At 43.7% G+C, this 17,784-nt stretch overlaps 1 protein-coding gene across 1 annotated transcript in view; it reads left to right on the forward strand.

Annotated features, from left to right (window-relative positions):
• SRGAP3 (SLIT-ROBO Rho GTPase activating protein 3) overlaps nt 1-17,784 on the forward strand; it is a 248,120-nt gene that overhangs the window by 99,994 nt on the left and 130,342 nt on the right. The window contains exon 2 of the mRNA XM_011370649.2: nt 16,535-16,727. Coding sequence (XP_011368951.1) covers nt 16,535-16,727 — 193 coding nt within the window. The remainder of the gene's footprint in view (nt 1-16,534; nt 16,728-17,784) is intronic.

Raw genomic sequence — 17,784 nt, forward strand, 5'->3', positions numbered from 1 at the left:
GAAACTCGAATACAAAATTAGATGGCATTTTATACATTCCTTTCCCTGATAAGCTGACCCACAGCAACCTTCCTCAATTCAGGGGAGAGAATGTAAGTGAGTTGAGAAGAAGGGACCAGGCGGTGCTTCGGAAGTTAGAATCTGTTATTGTTGTGTTCTTGCCAGAGCACACTGCATCAAGTATCTCCCCTCAGTGCTAGGGAGAAATTATTTGGGGCCAAGGGAAGAGGAAGGGGAAGGACTGAGGGATGGAGTTTATCTTCATGTGATCAGTACAAGTGGTAGGCACTTTGGCTGTGAGGTGATTCCGATGGGACTATTGGGCATACAACCCTATTTATGCCCAAATGGGGCACAGAGGTGTGTTCAACTAAGAAATTGCCCACTTGGTTGACATCTAATAAGCTCTTAATGCTGAAACAGACCTTAATCCAACAATCCCACTTTCTGCAGAATTTGAGGCCCAGAGCTTGTTTCATAGTAGGACCACAAAAAGAAAATACTGACCAACTGACCGAGAATAGTGAAGCTATTTGCCCAAAGTCTCATGAAGAATTATTGCCTGAGCAGGGCACAGGAAGAACCCTCTACACTGTGCTTCCAGTGGCAAGATAATAAACACGAAGTGTTTTTTTCTCTTTGGCAATAGGACCTAAGACATGAAATATGAGCTTGGCAGAGAGTTTCATATTGCGTTAAAAGGACAGATAGATTTATATTGGGGTAGTAAGTGCTCAGTCTGAGCCCAAGCATGAATGATTGGATTCCAGCCTGAGTGTTGAAATTCACTACAACACTGGGAGACAAGTTAGTCTGCTAAGGGAGCTGTAATCTTTTAGTCTTTGGTTGCTCTTGTGTCAATCCTGCAGTCAGTGGATGTGCAAGCAACACTTTGTACTAATTTTCAGTTAATGGACTCTTATAAAGTAATAATCATACCATTAGGAAGAATCACACCGGTTTGTACAACTTTTTAGTGTTTATAGACCTCCTTCATGTATGTATATATTTCCTAATTTGATTTTACCACAATTCTTAGGTAGGTATCATTAATCCCTGTTTAAAGATTAGGTTAATGCCTTGGGGCAGAGCTGGAACTAACCTAGAACTTATTTTTTCAAGTCCATGTTTGAGTATGAAATACTGATACTAGACATAGCATGTACATTGTCGGCATTCAGGCTTGTAACATGTTATTAAGCCATTAAGCAAATATAACGATTTTGTATTTTTTGTGAGGCTTTTCCTAAAAGTTTGCTGGACTCAGCATTTGAGAAGGTACTTCTATGGATTCCTTTTCTTATGTCTTGCTGCACTTTGTCTGTCCTCAAATGGAGAGTCTCCCGAAGAGTTTATTTTGAAGGTTCACCGATTGACAACAAGAATTGATAACGGCGATTGGAAGGACTTGCTTAATGTGCACTGTAAAAATGAAACTCCTTCAAATAACTAGGCCCCAAATTTTAACCAGGTTAAAATATTTGAAATTTAAACACACATGCGTGCATGCACACACACACACCGGAAATCAGACCCTTCTTGTTTCTCCTTCTCCCCTTTCCAAAAATCAATTGGCTAGAATTTGCAAAGTTGCCAAGATGAGGTAATGGGCAATAACTCACGTGGCTTTCAGAAACATAAATCACTCCTCCTTTCTATCCTGTGGCAAGCCTTCTGAGTAGTAGCTGCAATGTGCATAAAATATTTGGGCTTCACTGTGGCCTTGGATATTCTTCCATGTGGCATTCTCATCAGAAGGTCAAGGAAATTCATCCTGCATCCTATTACTGTCAGGTGAATGCACACATGGCCGGAGGCACCTTCTCAATAAAGATTAGCATCTCTTGCCCAGGCTGGTCATTTCAGTGTGAGTTAATGGGGTCAAGGTGGGGACAGCTGTGACAGAGTGAGGGCCTCCCTGCTCTGAGTTTGAATCTAGGGGGACTGGCTAAAGCGACTAGCTAAAGTGACATTTGTGGGGAGGGGTTTTTGAAGTCATAAACTAGAGATTTATAGATTGTTTAGGTACATCATTAATATTAAATAGTGAATTTGAATATATTTGGTCAGGTCTGTGCTCTCCGTATTGTTTTATATCAGGTCTCTAATCACACTTTTGGTACCTGCCTAACCCCCAGAGATATTTGAGGTCGTTAACCCTGTAGGAGTTGTTACCTTACTATGACCCAACTGTGGTCTTCTCAGGGCCAACTGATAGTATTTAAAAATTTTTTGCCCCTTTCCATATTAGAGGAGTGATGCCTATTATTTAGAAGATTTGAACAATATAGACAACACAATGATTAGTACAGGAGTTGGCAACTTATGGCCCATAGGCCAAATCTGGCCTCTTGCCTTTTTTTTTATAAGTAAAGTTTTATTTAAACACAGCAATGTGCATTCATCACCATACTGTCTGTGGCTACTCTTGTGCTACAAGGGGAGAACTGAGTAGTTAGAACAGACTGTAAAGCCTGCAAAACCTAAGATATTTACCATCTAGTCCCTTACAAAAAAGTTTGCCAAGCCCTGGCTTAGCACATAGGTGGTTGGTAAATATTTACTGAAGAAATGAATCAATCTGTAATCCCGCCACCCAGAGATAACCATGATTAACATTTTGGTGTATATTCTTCAGTTTGTTCTTTGTGTATAAATAGCTATAGTTACATTTTGGGAGGACAAAACCATACATTCTATTTTTGTAACTCGCTTTTAAACTGTATGTTATGGGCATTTTCCAAGGTTATTAACTATTTTACGTGATTTTTAAACTACATAGAGCATATTGCATGGATGTGCCAGGATATTTAACCAGTCCCCTGTTGCTGGATTATGTTATGTTGTGTCCAAGTTTTCACTTTTATGAACAATGCTGTGATAAATATCTCTGCTCATATGTTGTGTGCGTGCGTGTGTATGTGTATGCCTCTAATCCTAGAAGGGGCATTATTCCATGTCATATTGCTAATTAGTTTTTTACCTAGGTATGCCTTATCCTCCCAGTACGTTGGGAGTTCCTTGTTGGCAAGGATCCTATTGTATACCTATTTCCATCTCAGCTCCTCCTGCCTTCTAACAGAGACATAATAGGCAGTCAGTAAATGTTTTTTGTGTGTGTGGTAGAATGTGCTGTTCCTTTTCTCTGATTGTCCAGATCCTATAAGTCCTGCTTTTCTTTCATGAGGCCTCAGCTGATTCTTTAGCACCCATGGTCCCTCCCTCTTCTAGGCATCTGATTTTCTATGTCATTCACTACTTAGACCATATTCTGTAATTCTTTGAAATAGTGATGTAATGCCCAAAGCATTAGTTTCTATGGCTGCTATAATAAATTACCACACAGCTAGTGACATAAAATAATGCATTAGTTCTCTTACAGTTCTAGAAGTCAGAAGTCTGAAGTTAGTTTCGTCAGGCCAAAATTAAGATGTTGGCAGGGTCCCACTTTCTCCTTCCAGAGACTCTAGGGGAGGATCCATTCCTTGTCTCTTCCAACTTCTGGTGGCTGTTGGCATTCCCTGGCTTGTGGCCACATCACTCCAATCTCTGCTTTTGTGGTCATATTGCCTCCTTTCTTCTGTCTGTGTCAATCTCCTTCTTGCTCTCTCCTTTAAGGGCACTTGTGATTGCACTTAGGGTCCATCTGGATAGTCTAGGATAATTTTATCTCAAGTTCTGTAACTTAATTACATCTGCACAGTCTTTGTCTGCCATTTAAGGTAAAATTTACAGGTTCCAGAGATTAAGAGCTGAATATCTTTTGGGGGTCATTCAGCCTACCACATACATCATTTCATTTGACTGGCTAATTGATTCATTTAAAAATATTTGTGAAGAACCAACTTGGTGGCAGGCACTGGCACTGTGCTAGCTGCCTTTCATCACAACAGGGCAGAGAGGCCTTATACATAAAGAACTGCAGTCAACATAGCTGAGCACTGGCCAAGCAGCTGGGAGACTCAGGTTCTGGTACCAGGGTAAGACTCTCTATTCCTCAGTTTCTCTTTTTGTGAATTAAAGGGTTGGAGCAACCACCATTTCCTGAAGTGAAGGATAGAGCACCACTGTTGGAGTGTGTGTGTGTGTGTAACGATTTTAGGTGGTTCATAGAGACAACTGAATAGCACTGACTCACAGAAATAGAGTTATTTCCTATTTAATCCTCCTTTAACCCTTCTGATTACCTTAAGGAGAAAGTCAGCATTAGGTGCTGGTGTGCTTTCGACACTCCCTCTAATGCTTCCTCTTTTTTTTTTTTTTTTTTCCTTAAAGGGACAACATTTATTCATTTTCCAAATGTTACAGTAAAACCAGGGGGAAGAGACTGATTTTAGCAGTTAGGAAAAAAAAGTACAAATCTGAAGTTTGGCCGTTAAGTTATTTACGACAATGAGAGGGAGAAAAAAGACAAGAAGAAGTTGTTTTACATTACAGACCTCCCCACTACCCCAAAGCCTAATACTTGCTTACCAAGTCAAAAAAATAAAGACACGGTTGATTCACAAGCTGGATGTTTGAACTTGAGTAAGACATTTATAAAAACCTAGACAGGGGCAGTGTCCTCCCCCAGCCCAGGTACCACTGGGCACAGCACAAGAGACTAAAAACTCTACAGGGGGAAGGCTGAACACTCAAGGTTTGGGAGTATAGGCACCCCACACCTGGCTCAGGGATTTGAGAAGTGAACTAAACCTATTGGAAAAGAATTGGGAGAAAAAACCAGCAATTGCCTTCTGCAGGGGTGGAGATAGGGAAAGAGGTAGGGCCAGGGACAGGAGCATTTCATATCACTAACCTAACTTGGGGAACTGCAAGGGACCATCTTCAACTGGCCTTAAGAGGAAGACCGAGTGGATGACGGGAGAATCATCCACAGGCGAGAAAGGAAAGGAGGAAAGGGAATGTGGCTGGGAGGGGGCAAGAGCCCCTTCTCTTTCTGGGCACAGGAAGGCGGCCAGGGCACCATGTCCAGGCAGTGATGTCACAAGGACAGCACAGTTTTTGCAGCTTAAGAGATCCCCCACCCAGCTACTCATTCTGCTGGCTGGCAGGTGTAGGGCCACTCTCTGCCCGGTGGGAGTGGACAGCTCTGCAGCCTGGGTCTCTGCCTCTTCTTCAGTGTCTCCTCCCCTGGAGGCAGCACTAGCCTCTGCCCCCTTGGCCTGGGGCTCCTGGCTCTCAGAGGTGGCAGCCCTCCCTTCCTGGGCAGTGCCTTCCTCGCTGCAGGCACCGATCTCTCCCTGCTCCTGCTCTTCCTCTGTGGGTGAGGAGGCAGACGAATCACCCCCACCCTCCTTCCAATTTCTCTTGAAGGACAGGCCACTCAACTTGAAAGCCTTCTTGAATGAGAATTTCTTCTTCTTGGGGGTCTCCTTGGTGGGGACGTCTCCCTTGGCCCCAGTGCCTTGGCTAGTGGGTACTGGCTCCATGGCATCACCAGTGGCCCAGGCAGCCTCTTCTGTTTCATTCACGCGGGAGGCGGGGCGGAGTGGGTGAAGGGGGTCGACCCCCCTGCACCCTTGGGGGATGAGTCTCCATTCTTTTTCACGTGGCCATTCTCCTGTCCGTTGGCCTTAGTGTGTGTGTGTGTGTGTGTGGTGAGGGGAAGCGCCTGCTGCCTCCTTCGCGGTCACGTCGCCCTGGGGAGCCTTGGAGCTCTGGCGCCCACGATGGGGGCGGGGACTGCTGGGGGGTGCCCGGAGCCGCCTGGGGCTCGTGCCGCAGGGGGATAGTTCTGGGTTGGCTTGGCGGGTGGAGGGGTGGGGCTCGCGCCTGAGGGGGAGGAGTATGGGGGAAACCGAGCTGTATCTCTGCTCCGCGCGGGACCCGCTAGCTGTGCCCACCGCCGCTCTGCTCCTCGCCAGAATGCTCCCAAACTCCTTTTATCAAAAATAAAACAGGTCTCAGGTTACAGAATCTAGGTAAACTTTAATAACATTAGTTTGGGTTCATTGTATTTATTTTTATACTTACCTTCCATTAACGGCAAGTGATTCAGATTTTTCCATTTGGCAATACTATAAGCATCTCATGTAAAAAGTGAGGTGATTTAAAGAAATACATTAAATAAATATGGGCCTGATGGTTTTGTGAGAATGGCTCTGAAGTTTGGAAATTCTTTAGATGTTTCTAGGCTGGCCCCCAGATCTCTGATCTATTTTAGTTCTAGGAGTTGGTTAGGATTGAAAACATGAGAAGCATTCTCCTCAGAGGACGCAGCTGGAAATTCGGCATTAATGAATCCTGATCTCGTCCCATTTAAGTGCGTCTGATCCTTCAGGGACCATTGGGCAGCAAAACCATGAATATTAATCTCGTATCGAAATTGATCACGGCCCATTTTAACGCAGAGCTTCTGGTAGGAGGAGGAGGGGGCGTGGCCTTATTCTGACCAAATATCTGGAAGATGGGGAGGCAACTCTGACTTCTTCATGATAGGGAATGGCTGTTATTTGGACACGGCACAGAAGGTATGAGGAAATCCTCTCTCCCACCCACTCTGCTTCCCACTTTCTGCAGGAGGGAACTGGTTTAGCAATCCAGGTGGAGTGCTCAGAGGACCGCAGAGCTGGGTCTTTGCTTTAGGACCACGGTGGGAAGTGGGAATCTCTTGTCTCCCATCTCTTCACCCATATCCAATGCTAATTCCCTGGTGTGTTTGGAATTTCCTTTTAGAGAAAGATTTTCCTGGTTGACAGATAGCACCATTATCACCATTATTAAATAACTCTTATTTTTTCAAAACACTAGCCCATATACTGTGCTTCCTTTCTGGGGGAGGAAATGGTGGTGAGAAGTGAAGGAGACATGCCAGTCATTTCACTCAGCTTCTTCCTACCATATGTATTCCCCCATCCTCCAAGAAAGCTAGAAGCAGGTATAATTTGAAGTCTCAGGAGTTGATGTGCTTTAATGATCTGTGCTAAGCCTGTCTTTTGCTACCCTGAATAATTGTGAGATGGCTAAAGACAGAGTGTAAAATCTTGGCTGACTTGGTATAGTACATATGGTAAGGAAACATCCCTGGCAAGTGGTACAAAATTTGGAAGCAAAAGACTCCTTAATGTTTAGGTGAAATTAGGAAAGTCACTTTACCTTTCTGTACCTCAGTCTCCTCTTCTGCAAAACAGGAGAACAGTAGTAGCTCCTCCTAAAGCTGTAGCATAATATTCACTGCTTTGCTTAACAAGGAGAAAATTCATAAGAAGCATTCAGTGCCATAATTGTGGACTGTTATTCCCTCCATTTTGCTGATGAGAATGCCAAGGCCCAGAGAGGTTACTGACTTGCTGAAGGTCACACAGCTAACAAGCTTCAAGCCCAGCTCTGAGCTCAGATCCCAGACCCAGCTCTTGGTACTGCATCACTCAGCTACCTATTTGACAGTCCCATTCTGGGGCTTATTCCCTTTGGTCAATGGGATCAGAGCTAAACCAGGGCAGTGCCTGGCAGGGTCAGGCCAGTTGGAGTTGGAATCCTGTGATTCAAGCAGATCTTTTCCCTTCTCTTGGGTCTTAGTTTTCTCATCTGTAAAATAGTGTGAAACCCAGTTCCTCCCTACCGCCCTCTTCTGAGGTCAGAAGCAGTGATGAATGTGAATAGGCTTGGTCAAGATTAATAAAGGACAGACCGAAGTCACTGGTAGGGATCCTTGAACTAACGAGGGAGACAATACTAGGTAACAGGAAGCACTGGCATCTGCAGAAGGGACGCCCCGTGGAGCTTGCTCCCAGTTACCAGGCTGGTTCCACCTGGCCTGCAGGCAGCAGAGAGGATGGTCATGGTTGCTGGGGAAACAGCCACAGCCACTAGATCTGGCCTGGCAGCTGGTGCCCTCTGGCAGGGCGTGGAGCCTGAACGCCCTCGGGGGCCCAGGGCCCCCACAGCAAGCCAACTTTCCACACACCGAGGACTGGGAAAAGGGGTGGGGATGCTGAGCCTTTTGTGCATGGCTGGGAGAAGGACTGAAACTTGGGCACAGACTTGCAGGGAGGCCGGGGAAAGAGCAGGGAACCCCACGTGGAGAGGGGAGGCCAGGGTAATGGTCTAGAGTAATACAGCCCTCCTTGCAAGGTTGTGGGCCAAGGGGGTGAGATGGGCCTGGGAAAAACCTAGCTCAGTGCCCAGTGTGCCCCATGCTCACTCTGCGTGGCTAACAGCAGCAGTGATGTCTCATTCCTGCCATTTATTGCTTGTCTACTATGGCACCAAATATCATGCCAGGCACTTGATATGCACACCATCTCTCTTTTGACAAATACATGAGGAAGGTATTTTTATTCTCCATTTTACAGATGACAAAACAGACTCTGAGAGCTTAAGTGACTTTTACAAAGTGAGGAAAACCAGGTTAGGAGCCCAGGCTGGCTGTCTCCACAGCCTCTGAGTGTGTGCCACCTTTCCACGGAAGCAGTTTGCTGAGGGTCTCCTAGGTGCCTGGCACATTACATGCATTATTGCTAGTCTGATCCGTGCAGCAATCCTGCAGGATGGGCATAGTTACCTGCCTTTTACAGATGAGAAAACAGCTCAGAGAAAATGACTTTCCTGCCTAAGACCTCACTTGGCAGAGACAATATTTCACCTCATGACAGTGGCTGGAGTCCAGGCTCTATTCATTCTGCCACACCACCTCCCTCTCCTAAGGCTGGAGTTGGACAACAATCTTCAGGATGCTGGGCGTTGGGTTGGTGGCAGCGAGAGTGAGTCTCCATCATTATGCTGTCCTGAGTGCCTCATAGACCCTGTTATGCTGCCTTTATTGGAGGGGTTGTATACAAATTCTTAGTAATAAAACATGAATGTCATCTCTGCCTCAAATGGACCTTATTTTCCATTTGATGAGATGAAAAATGGCCACAAGAAACAATAACAATAAGTGATAATTATAGCTAACATGTTAAGCTTCTAATACAGTGCTGTCCAATAGAAGTTTCTGCAGTGATGGAAATATTCTGCATTGTCCAATATGGTAGCCATCAGCCACCTGTGCTTTTGAGCACTTGAAATGTGGCAAGTGTGACTGAGGAATGCATTTTTAATTTTAATCAAATTTAAATAGCATCTGTATTGGACAGTGCATTGCAAAAATAGATGAAATACTATACTAAGAGTTTTCTCAAATGATCGCTTATCATCCTTATAACAGTAAGAGATAGATTATTATCATCCCCATTTTACAGAGGAAACTGAGTCCCAAGAAAATGAGGAAACAAATTTGCCTGGCTGAACACGTGACAGGGCCAGGATTTGAACCCCCTGGGCACGTAAATCCAGAGCCTGCTACATTGCGCTGTGCTACCAAACCGATGTTTCCCTCCACCACAGGAGGGCTTGAGGTCAAGATCAGGATGCACTAGGATGGATACGATGACAGTCAGGACTGGTGAGAATGCACCAAGATGATAGATGGAGTACGGGGTGGAGACAGGAGGTAAAGTGGGACATGATCCCTGCAAGGGGAGGCATTGGATCCCCCAGGGAAAGTACCTTGACCTGGAGATTGGGTAATCTGTCCTGTCTACCCCTTACTCTGGATTTGAGTCCTGGCTCTGCCACTTTCTGGGTGACCCTAGACAAATCTTTCTGGCTCACTGAGTCTCAATTGCTTCATCTATAAAATACGAATGATAATAATACTGACCTCATGGGACATGGTGATATTAAGGCATGATTGTGCTTAGATGTGAAAAGGCCCTGTCAGCTGTAGCATACCCTACTGTTGGTTCATGCTCCTTGTTAGCTCCTGAAACTTTATACTGGGGAGGATATACCAGCTGCCTCTGGGGAGCAGAGGAGGTTAAGCACGCATATGATCTTGATTTTCACGACAAATATAATCTGTGAAAGTGGGGCCTCACCGTCCCAGGGGTTGCTAGGAACGTTACCTCGTTCTCAGGACAGGGTCCAAGGATTAGAATTCGGTGGAGCCTGGGAAGCTGCATTTAAATTGCTCTTAAGGTCACACTCCGGCCCCTCTGTCTAACCCAGGAGAGCCATCTGCAGGCTGGGGACAGAGGCCTCTGGGGACAAGTTATTGGCATTCCTAACTGGTCAGACCTGTTAACCAGAGCTGCAGGCTTTGTATCAAGTTTCTGGCTTTGTCTGCCTTTCTTTTCTTTTTTATTGTGGAAAATTTCAAACATTACAAAGTAGAGAGAATAGTATAACAAGCCCTTCCCCATATCCATCATTACAACTAAATCTCTACAATACCTATAACCCTATCAGTCCCTGGCACCTCACCCAAGGTTATTTTGAAGCAAATCCCAGCATGTCTTCCTTTTAAATAGTCCTTGTGACCCTCTCATAAATTTTTGGCCCAAGTTGAATTGGTACCATTTCAGGAGAGGGCAGTTTAGCAGTCTCAAAATACCAATGCAAGTGCCTTTTGATTTGGCACTTCCACTTTATACAGATGATATACCTGCATGTCTGCAAAATGAAGCTTGTATATGGTTATTCATTCCAGAATTGTTGATGATAGTAAAAGATTATACAAAAAAAGAAACATTCAGAAAAGGGAACTTGTTTAATAATTTTACAGTGGAATTCTGTAGTTTTGTAAAAAGGAATGAGGAAGTTCTTTATATAATGATATGGACTGACCTCCCTAATGTATTCTTAAAAGAAAAAGGTAAGGTACAGAATGCTGCAAGTTATACACTATAATATATATAAAAGTAGAGGAAATTATACATTTTAAGTAAGCCATTATTTCTGGAAGGATGCACATGAGCCTGATAACTTGGTTGCATGGCTACAGGGCAGCTAGGTGGCTGGTGGACATGGGTAGGAGAGAGACTTTTCTCTTTATGCCTTTTCTACCTTTTGAATTTTATACTAATTTTTAAGATTCCTGTTTTTGCTATCTAAAAATAGAATTCTCTTTTTTCTGTAAACCTAAAAATGCTCTTAAACATATAGTCTATTAATTAATAAAAAGGTATTTATCCAAATGATTTGGAAACTTTCATCCACACATGCACAAAATATTCATAATTACCAAAAATTGGAAGCAACCAACATGACCTTCAATAGGTGAATGGATAAACCGTGACTGTATTCCAGACAATGGAATAGTATTCAGCAATAAAAAGAAATGAGCTATCAAGCCATGAAAAATTATGGAAAAACTTTAAATGCTTATTCTAAGTGGAAGAAGCCAGCTTAAAAAGCCTGCATAATGTTTGATTCCAACTATATGACGTTCCAGAAAAGACAAAATTATAGAGATAGTAAAAAGAATAGTAGTTGACAGAGGTTGGGGAGAGGAGGGAGGGAAGGATGACTTGGTGGAGCTTAGGGGATTTTTTGTTTTTTTTAGGATAGTGAAAATTCTCTGTATGATAACGACTATACTATAACATGTCATTATGCATTGTCCAAACCCTAAAATGTAAAACACAAAGAGTGAAGCCTAATCTAAACTATGGACTTTGGTTAATAATAATATATCAATATTGTCCATCACTTGTAATAAATGTACTACACCAATGCAAGATGTTAATAATAGAGGAAATGTGCAGGAGAGGGAGAGGGGGCACATAGGAACTCTCTGTACATTCTGCTTAATTTTTCTGCAGACCTAAAACTGCTCTAAAAATAGTCCATTAATTTAAAAAAATGAAATCCTAATTACCTTAGATCTAAAGAGTCTCTTCGCTCCCTCTGCTAGTGAGGTTGTGGTTGTGAGTGGGGTGAGGAGTATAAGGTCACCCTAGGCATTGCCATAGGCGGCGGAATTGTTGCAAGCACAATGGTCTTTGGTGAGACTGTTGCTTGGAGAGTAAGCAGGAGCATTATGAGGGATGATATGCAGGCGGTAGATTCACGAGCTTTGAATGTCAGAGGATTTTGGCTTTGATTCTATAAGCAATGGGGAGCCATGGAGAATTTTATCAGAAGAGTGACACAGGAGAGCTGTGCTTCAGGAGACCTAGGTTGCAGAATTAGTTCTGCCCCTTCGCTGGGCCCCATGCCTCTGTCTGTAACCCAGGAGGCTGCATGCACTAGGCCATCGGGGAGGTCATCATCAGCTCTAAGGTTCTGAGATCAAAGCCTTTCTAGATTTCCCAAGCCCCCGCGCCGCCCCCTTTGTTTTTCTGCTATCCAATGCTGTGCTGTGACTGGAACCGCCCCCTGGGGTAAATGTCTGCCCAATAAAGCCTGTTTTATTTTATTATTTTTTTTGCTCCTTTTGAAATCTTCAAGGAGAAAAACCAAATCTGTGCCTGCCCCAAGGAGGAGCAACTTGGAAGGGAGTTAGAAATAAAGATATGGGTAATCAAATCCCCTCAGGGTTCCAGGGCACAGGCAGGCTGCTGTCTGCACTCCTGCCAGGGCCATTTCCTGCTAGAAAGACTTGACTCTGAGGTGTCCAAGCTGCTAGAGGTTCCATGCACGACCCAGCCTGGAAGGCTCCAGCTGGTTGTGTGAACTGGGGGAGGTTTCTCTGCTCCTTCCAAGGCCCTCCTGTCACCACAATGTGATTTATGAGCTTTTCCTCTAAAATATGAGAACATTGGCTCCTGATTATGTCCTGTCATGGAGGAAGGCAGTGGCTGCAGCATTTCTGATAAATACTATCTCTTTAGACCACCATCTTGTTATAAAAAGGATGCAGAAGGGTGAATAAAAGTTTTTTTTTTTTTTTTTAAATAACATGGCCTATCTAGCAAGGTGTTGGGTGCGTCACTGTTCCCATCTGAAGAATCTGGGCTGGACTTCTAGCTTAATTGCCACATACCAGCTGTTAAGACCAGAAGCTACTTAGCTCTGAGCCTCCACTTCTTCATCTATGGGGAAAAAGTAGGAGCACATTAGTAGCATCCACTTAATAGGGGGTGTTGCACAGATCATGTGAGATAAATATCTGAAGAACTCAGCATCAGGCCTGGAACAAGTAATGTGTTTTGGAAGTGCTAGGGATTATTATTAAGATTATTATGAGCCCCAAATAGTGGATGGTCTAAAAGTAATTTGAAAAATAGTTGGAAAGCATTTTTATAACTATGTGTTGATATGGCAGGGCTCGCGCTTGTGAGAATGACAGCATCTCAAGCCAATTCAACAAGTAGGCCGTATCATAGGTGTAACCTGTATAGTGTGTTACCTGTAGAGTTCACAGAAGAAAATGTGACCTTGGGCAAGTTCCAGATCTTGTTTTACACAGAGCCTCGGTTTTTTCATTTGTAAAAATGGATAATAATGATATCCACATCTTGTGTGTGGTATGTAGTATGAGGTATGTGTTGTGTGTGTATAGTGTGTGGTGTATGTGTGGGGTGTGTGAGTGATGTGTGGTATGTGGGGGTATGTGTTGTGTGATGTGTATGTGTGGGGTGTGTGAGTGATGTGTGGTATGTGGGGGTGTGTGTTGTGTGATGTGTATGTGGGTGTGTGGTGTATATGTATGTGGTTTTTATGTATCTGGTGTATGGCTTGGTATGTATGTGATATGTATGTTTTAGGGTGTGTGTGTGGTATGTGTGAGGTGTGGTGTGGTATGGTGTGGTGGTGGTGGTGTGTGTGTGTGTGTGTGTGTGTGTGTGTGTTGAGTGAGACTCCCATAATCACAATATCTAATGCCCTTAGGTAAAATCACTTGGTAAAGGTAAATAGTGATTTGCTATACAGATATTTATATCCTGATGACCCACATGTGCTGGGAGAATTCATCCTCAGAGCTTAAATTTCATTTGAAGAGCTAAGGCAGATAAAACGTGGGTACATTAAAGAATTAAAAAACATCATGAGGTGGTCTGAGACTAAGTAACGTGAGAGTTCAGAGGAGGGTCACGAGGGCCAAGCAGTTCAGACTTCCTGGGAGGAGCAGGGCTTGACATGGGCTCTCAAGCAGTGGTTTTGGTTTTAAAACTTTTTTGTTTGCCTACCCTCTAAATGAACTTTCGGGGAAAAAAGTCTCTTTTGCCTCACACATTTTAACTTGACATCTGAAATGTTTCATTATAAGTTCAAGTAGTTACAAAGGATATATTTCTGCCATACTGTAAATATTCACCTTGTGGAATAAAATTACACTACTCTCTTAAAAGTATCAAGTGGAAGTTAAATAACATAGTAATTTTTAATTTTGCCTTTTTATTGAAGTATCACTTATATATAGTAGAATGCACAGATCTTAAGCATGCAGCTCAATTAACTTTAACCAGAGTACTGACCATCCAGATCGAGGTAGGATATATATCCAGCATTCCAGAAGGTACCCTTGTGCCCCCTCTCAGTCAGTATTCCTCCAAAGATGACTATTTCTCTGATCTCTATCATCACCGTATCATATCTATCACCATAAACTAGTTTTGCATGATGTCCTTTGTCCTGGCTTCTTTCGGTTAACATGAGGTCTGTGAGATTCAAGCATGTTGCTACAGGTTCATGATTTTCATTGTTGTATAGTATTCTATTGAATTAATCTCTCACTTTGAAAAAAATCTTGTCTACTCTTAAAGGACATTTTGGGTTGTTTCTAATATTTGGCTATAAAGCCACTATGAGTTTTCTTCTCTCTATATATATTTTGTAGATACAAACAGTGATTTCTTTTGGGTATGTATAAATGAGTAGAATTGCCACGTTATAGGATAAATACCATAATACATTGATATCTACCACCATTCATCAAAAATTACCCGCACAAGTCAGAAATTTTACATTGTTCCTTTCTCTACCTTCTGAACTCTTAATTCCCTCCTACTTCCTTCACAGAATTTTATCTTAATATATTTTTATGTTTGAAAAACTTTTTTATTGATTATTCTATTATACTTTTTTATTTTACCCCAAATATGTATATAAATTGAAATAGATGTTTAAAAAAATTTCCTTTGACCATAAAACTCTAAGTATCTTTCTTTCAGATTAATTTATCACACAACTTATCAAAATGATATCAATATTTTATAATTTGATAAATAACTACTAAACATGAAAAGTAAGATAGTATGAGAAATGCTTTTCATAATGAGATGGATGGGATGGTCGATAGCAGTACTTCTCGTACTTTAAGGTCCATAAGGACCATCTGGAGATCCTGTTAAAATGCAGGTTCTGATTCAGAAGGTCTGGATCGGAGAATGGGATTCTGCATTTCTATTAAGCCCACTGGCAGTGCCAATGCTGCTGGTCCACAAACCACATTTTGAGCAGCAAGGGTTTATGGTCCCTACCTTAAAAGAAAATTTGCTAACACCAACGTTCTCAGTTGTCCATTTTGGGAGGCACCCAGATATCTTGACACTTTGGGGCACTGCACCATAGATTCTGGATGAGGGCAAAGCTGGTCTTTCTTCTGCAAAGAGGAAGAACTGCTGTGAACAGGGAGATGGGAAAAGCGAGGGATCATGCCATCTAGACTGAGACACATTCTTAGGCAGAGTGGGAGAGTGGGAATGGAAACAGGATCTCCAGCTGATTCTCTTATAACAACTTCCTGCCCGTGTGCCCACTGGGGAGTCTTCATGTACCCCAGGATAGGGCTGCCTGTTTTGAAGACCAGTTTTCTGAAGGATGCTAAGATGGTGCTAGCTGTCATTTCAGACAAGGTGGCCATTTATGCAGGTGGGGTTGGACATTTCAAGGAGTGGTTTGGAGAGTCCATTGCAGGTAAATACTGAGAAGGTAAATTTGGACCTGGGTGGTAGATAACCTTGAATTCTATGATAAGGAATTGGATTTAATACTCAGGCAGAGGGAGCCATGGGGTGATTTGAGAGGGTGCTGGTGTGAGCAGTGCTGTGGGGAGATTGATCTGTAGAGCAGCTTGTGAAATGGCCAGGAAGGAGTTGATGCATGGGAACAGCAGCAGTGACAATGCTGTGGGCTCGCAGATAAGGTTGGCTGTAGTTATTGGGATTTGGCTGGGATTTTTATCTCCATCACCCTTCAGCTTTCGAACTTTTGCCCTGGTTGCCCAGACCTGGTTTGCTCTATTAGTATTTCCTGAAGTGTGGGCTGCATTCCTCTAGGGGTACCTGAGATGTTTATGCATGGAGCTCAAGATGGTTCAGACATTGCTCATGTTCCCGTTTTCCTTTTGTTCATAGAGAGTGAGTAGCTTAGGCTTAGGGCCTTAATAAGCAAGTCTCTAGAGAGAATTTTACAAAATTTTCATTTTCATTGAATTAATTTTCTATATACCAGGATGGGAAGTGGTTCCAGTTTCCCCCTTACCATGGTGACATAAAACTGTTCATTTTAAATAAGTTCATTTCAATAAGAAAAGTGGGCCAATTTACTAGATGATATAGCATGTGGATATGGCAGGAATTGTGTGGCAACATGCAGTGGTTTAACTTTGGGAAGCATTAGGTTAGACCATGTGGCAACAATTGACATGTCCAAGGTCTTTGTGCCAATGACTGGAGGCTGGGGCGGGGGGAGGGGGGTCGGCGGGCGGATGAGGAGCTGCTGGAATTGCAGGACCTGGGCCTCTGGCACTGGGTCAGCTGGGTGGGTCCCACTGCTGTCCACATCACCAGCCTGATGCCCCCCTCCTTGCCTCTGCCTGTAGAGATCCGCACACAGCTGGTGGAGCAGTTCAAATGCCTGGAGCAGCAATCCGAGTCTCGGCTGCAGCTGCTACAGGACCTCCAGGAGTTTTTCCGCAGGAAAGCTGAGATTGAGCTGGAATACTCCCGCAGCCTGGAGAAGCTGGCTGAGCGTTTCTCCTCCAAGATCCGCAGCTCCCGGGAGCACCAGTTCAAGTGAGAAAGGGGCCAGGGGTGTGGGGTGATGGGAGGCAGCGCTGGAGTGGGTGGGCAGTTGGTGGCAAGGCTGAAAGGAGGCAAGGACTCACTGGAGGCAGATGGTTGCCTCTGAGGCGCTGGGTCTGCAGGACACCTACTCCTCTGAGCCTCGATCTTCCTTAATGTGAAGTGAAGATAGAAATAGTTCTTCTGCATAAGGATGCTGTAGGGAATAAATGAGTAACCTGAAAAGACTGCTTGCCACAGATAGTAAGTGTTCAATAAATAGTTGTCGCTTGTCCTACCATGCACCAGCCACTGTGCTGGCCTCCATTTGGGCCAAGGTGATACCCCACTTCCTTTCAGGGCATCCTGGCCCTATCCAGTTCTCTTTTAGTTTGGGGTCAGCCAGTCTATCTGAATTCCTTAAGCACAAGGACCTCAGAATTTTTTCTCCATGGAACTGATGCTCAAAGCATTCTTCTTCCTTACTCCCTTGGAGGACTGGTGCTGGGCTTTCCCCCTGCTTTATTTACTTATTTATGTTGCACAAACCCTCTATGTGTTAATTTCTCATACCCCAAGTGCTGAATTCCTGGAAGCATGGTCCTCTCAGGCATGTGAGAGGCTCCAAATCCTTTAGCTACAAAACCTTCTATGCTTAAAACTCTCCTAAGTATAGGCAAGAGCTGCAGCCTCACTGGGACACATTTACCCCGCAGAGCAGGCACACTCTGTAACTGTCTTTCCCTCTGCAATGATCTCCAGATGTTTTTTCTCTCTGCCCATCTCCAGCAAATGGCCCTCAACCCCAGGAGACTGGAGACAAGCTTCAACCCGCCCAGTCTGATCCTTCCTCCTCTGGGTCCAATCTCTTTTTCCCCTTCCTACATATTTTTTAATTGTGGTAAAATAAACATAACATAAAATGTACCATCTTAACCATTTTTAAGTATACAGTTCAGTGATATTAAATACATTCACACTGTTGTGCAGCCATCACCACCATCCATCTCCAGAACTTTTTTCATCTTTCCAAATGAAACTGTCCCCATTGAAAACTAATTCCCCATTT

This window comes from Pteropus vampyrus, unplaced genomic scaffold (assembly GCF_000151845.1).
Source record: "Pteropus vampyrus isolate Shadow unplaced genomic scaffold, Pvam_2.0 Scaffold171, whole genome shotgun sequence".
In the NCBI taxonomy this organism is placed as follows: Eukaryota; Metazoa; Chordata; class Mammalia; order Chiroptera; family Pteropodidae; genus Pteropus; species Pteropus vampyrus.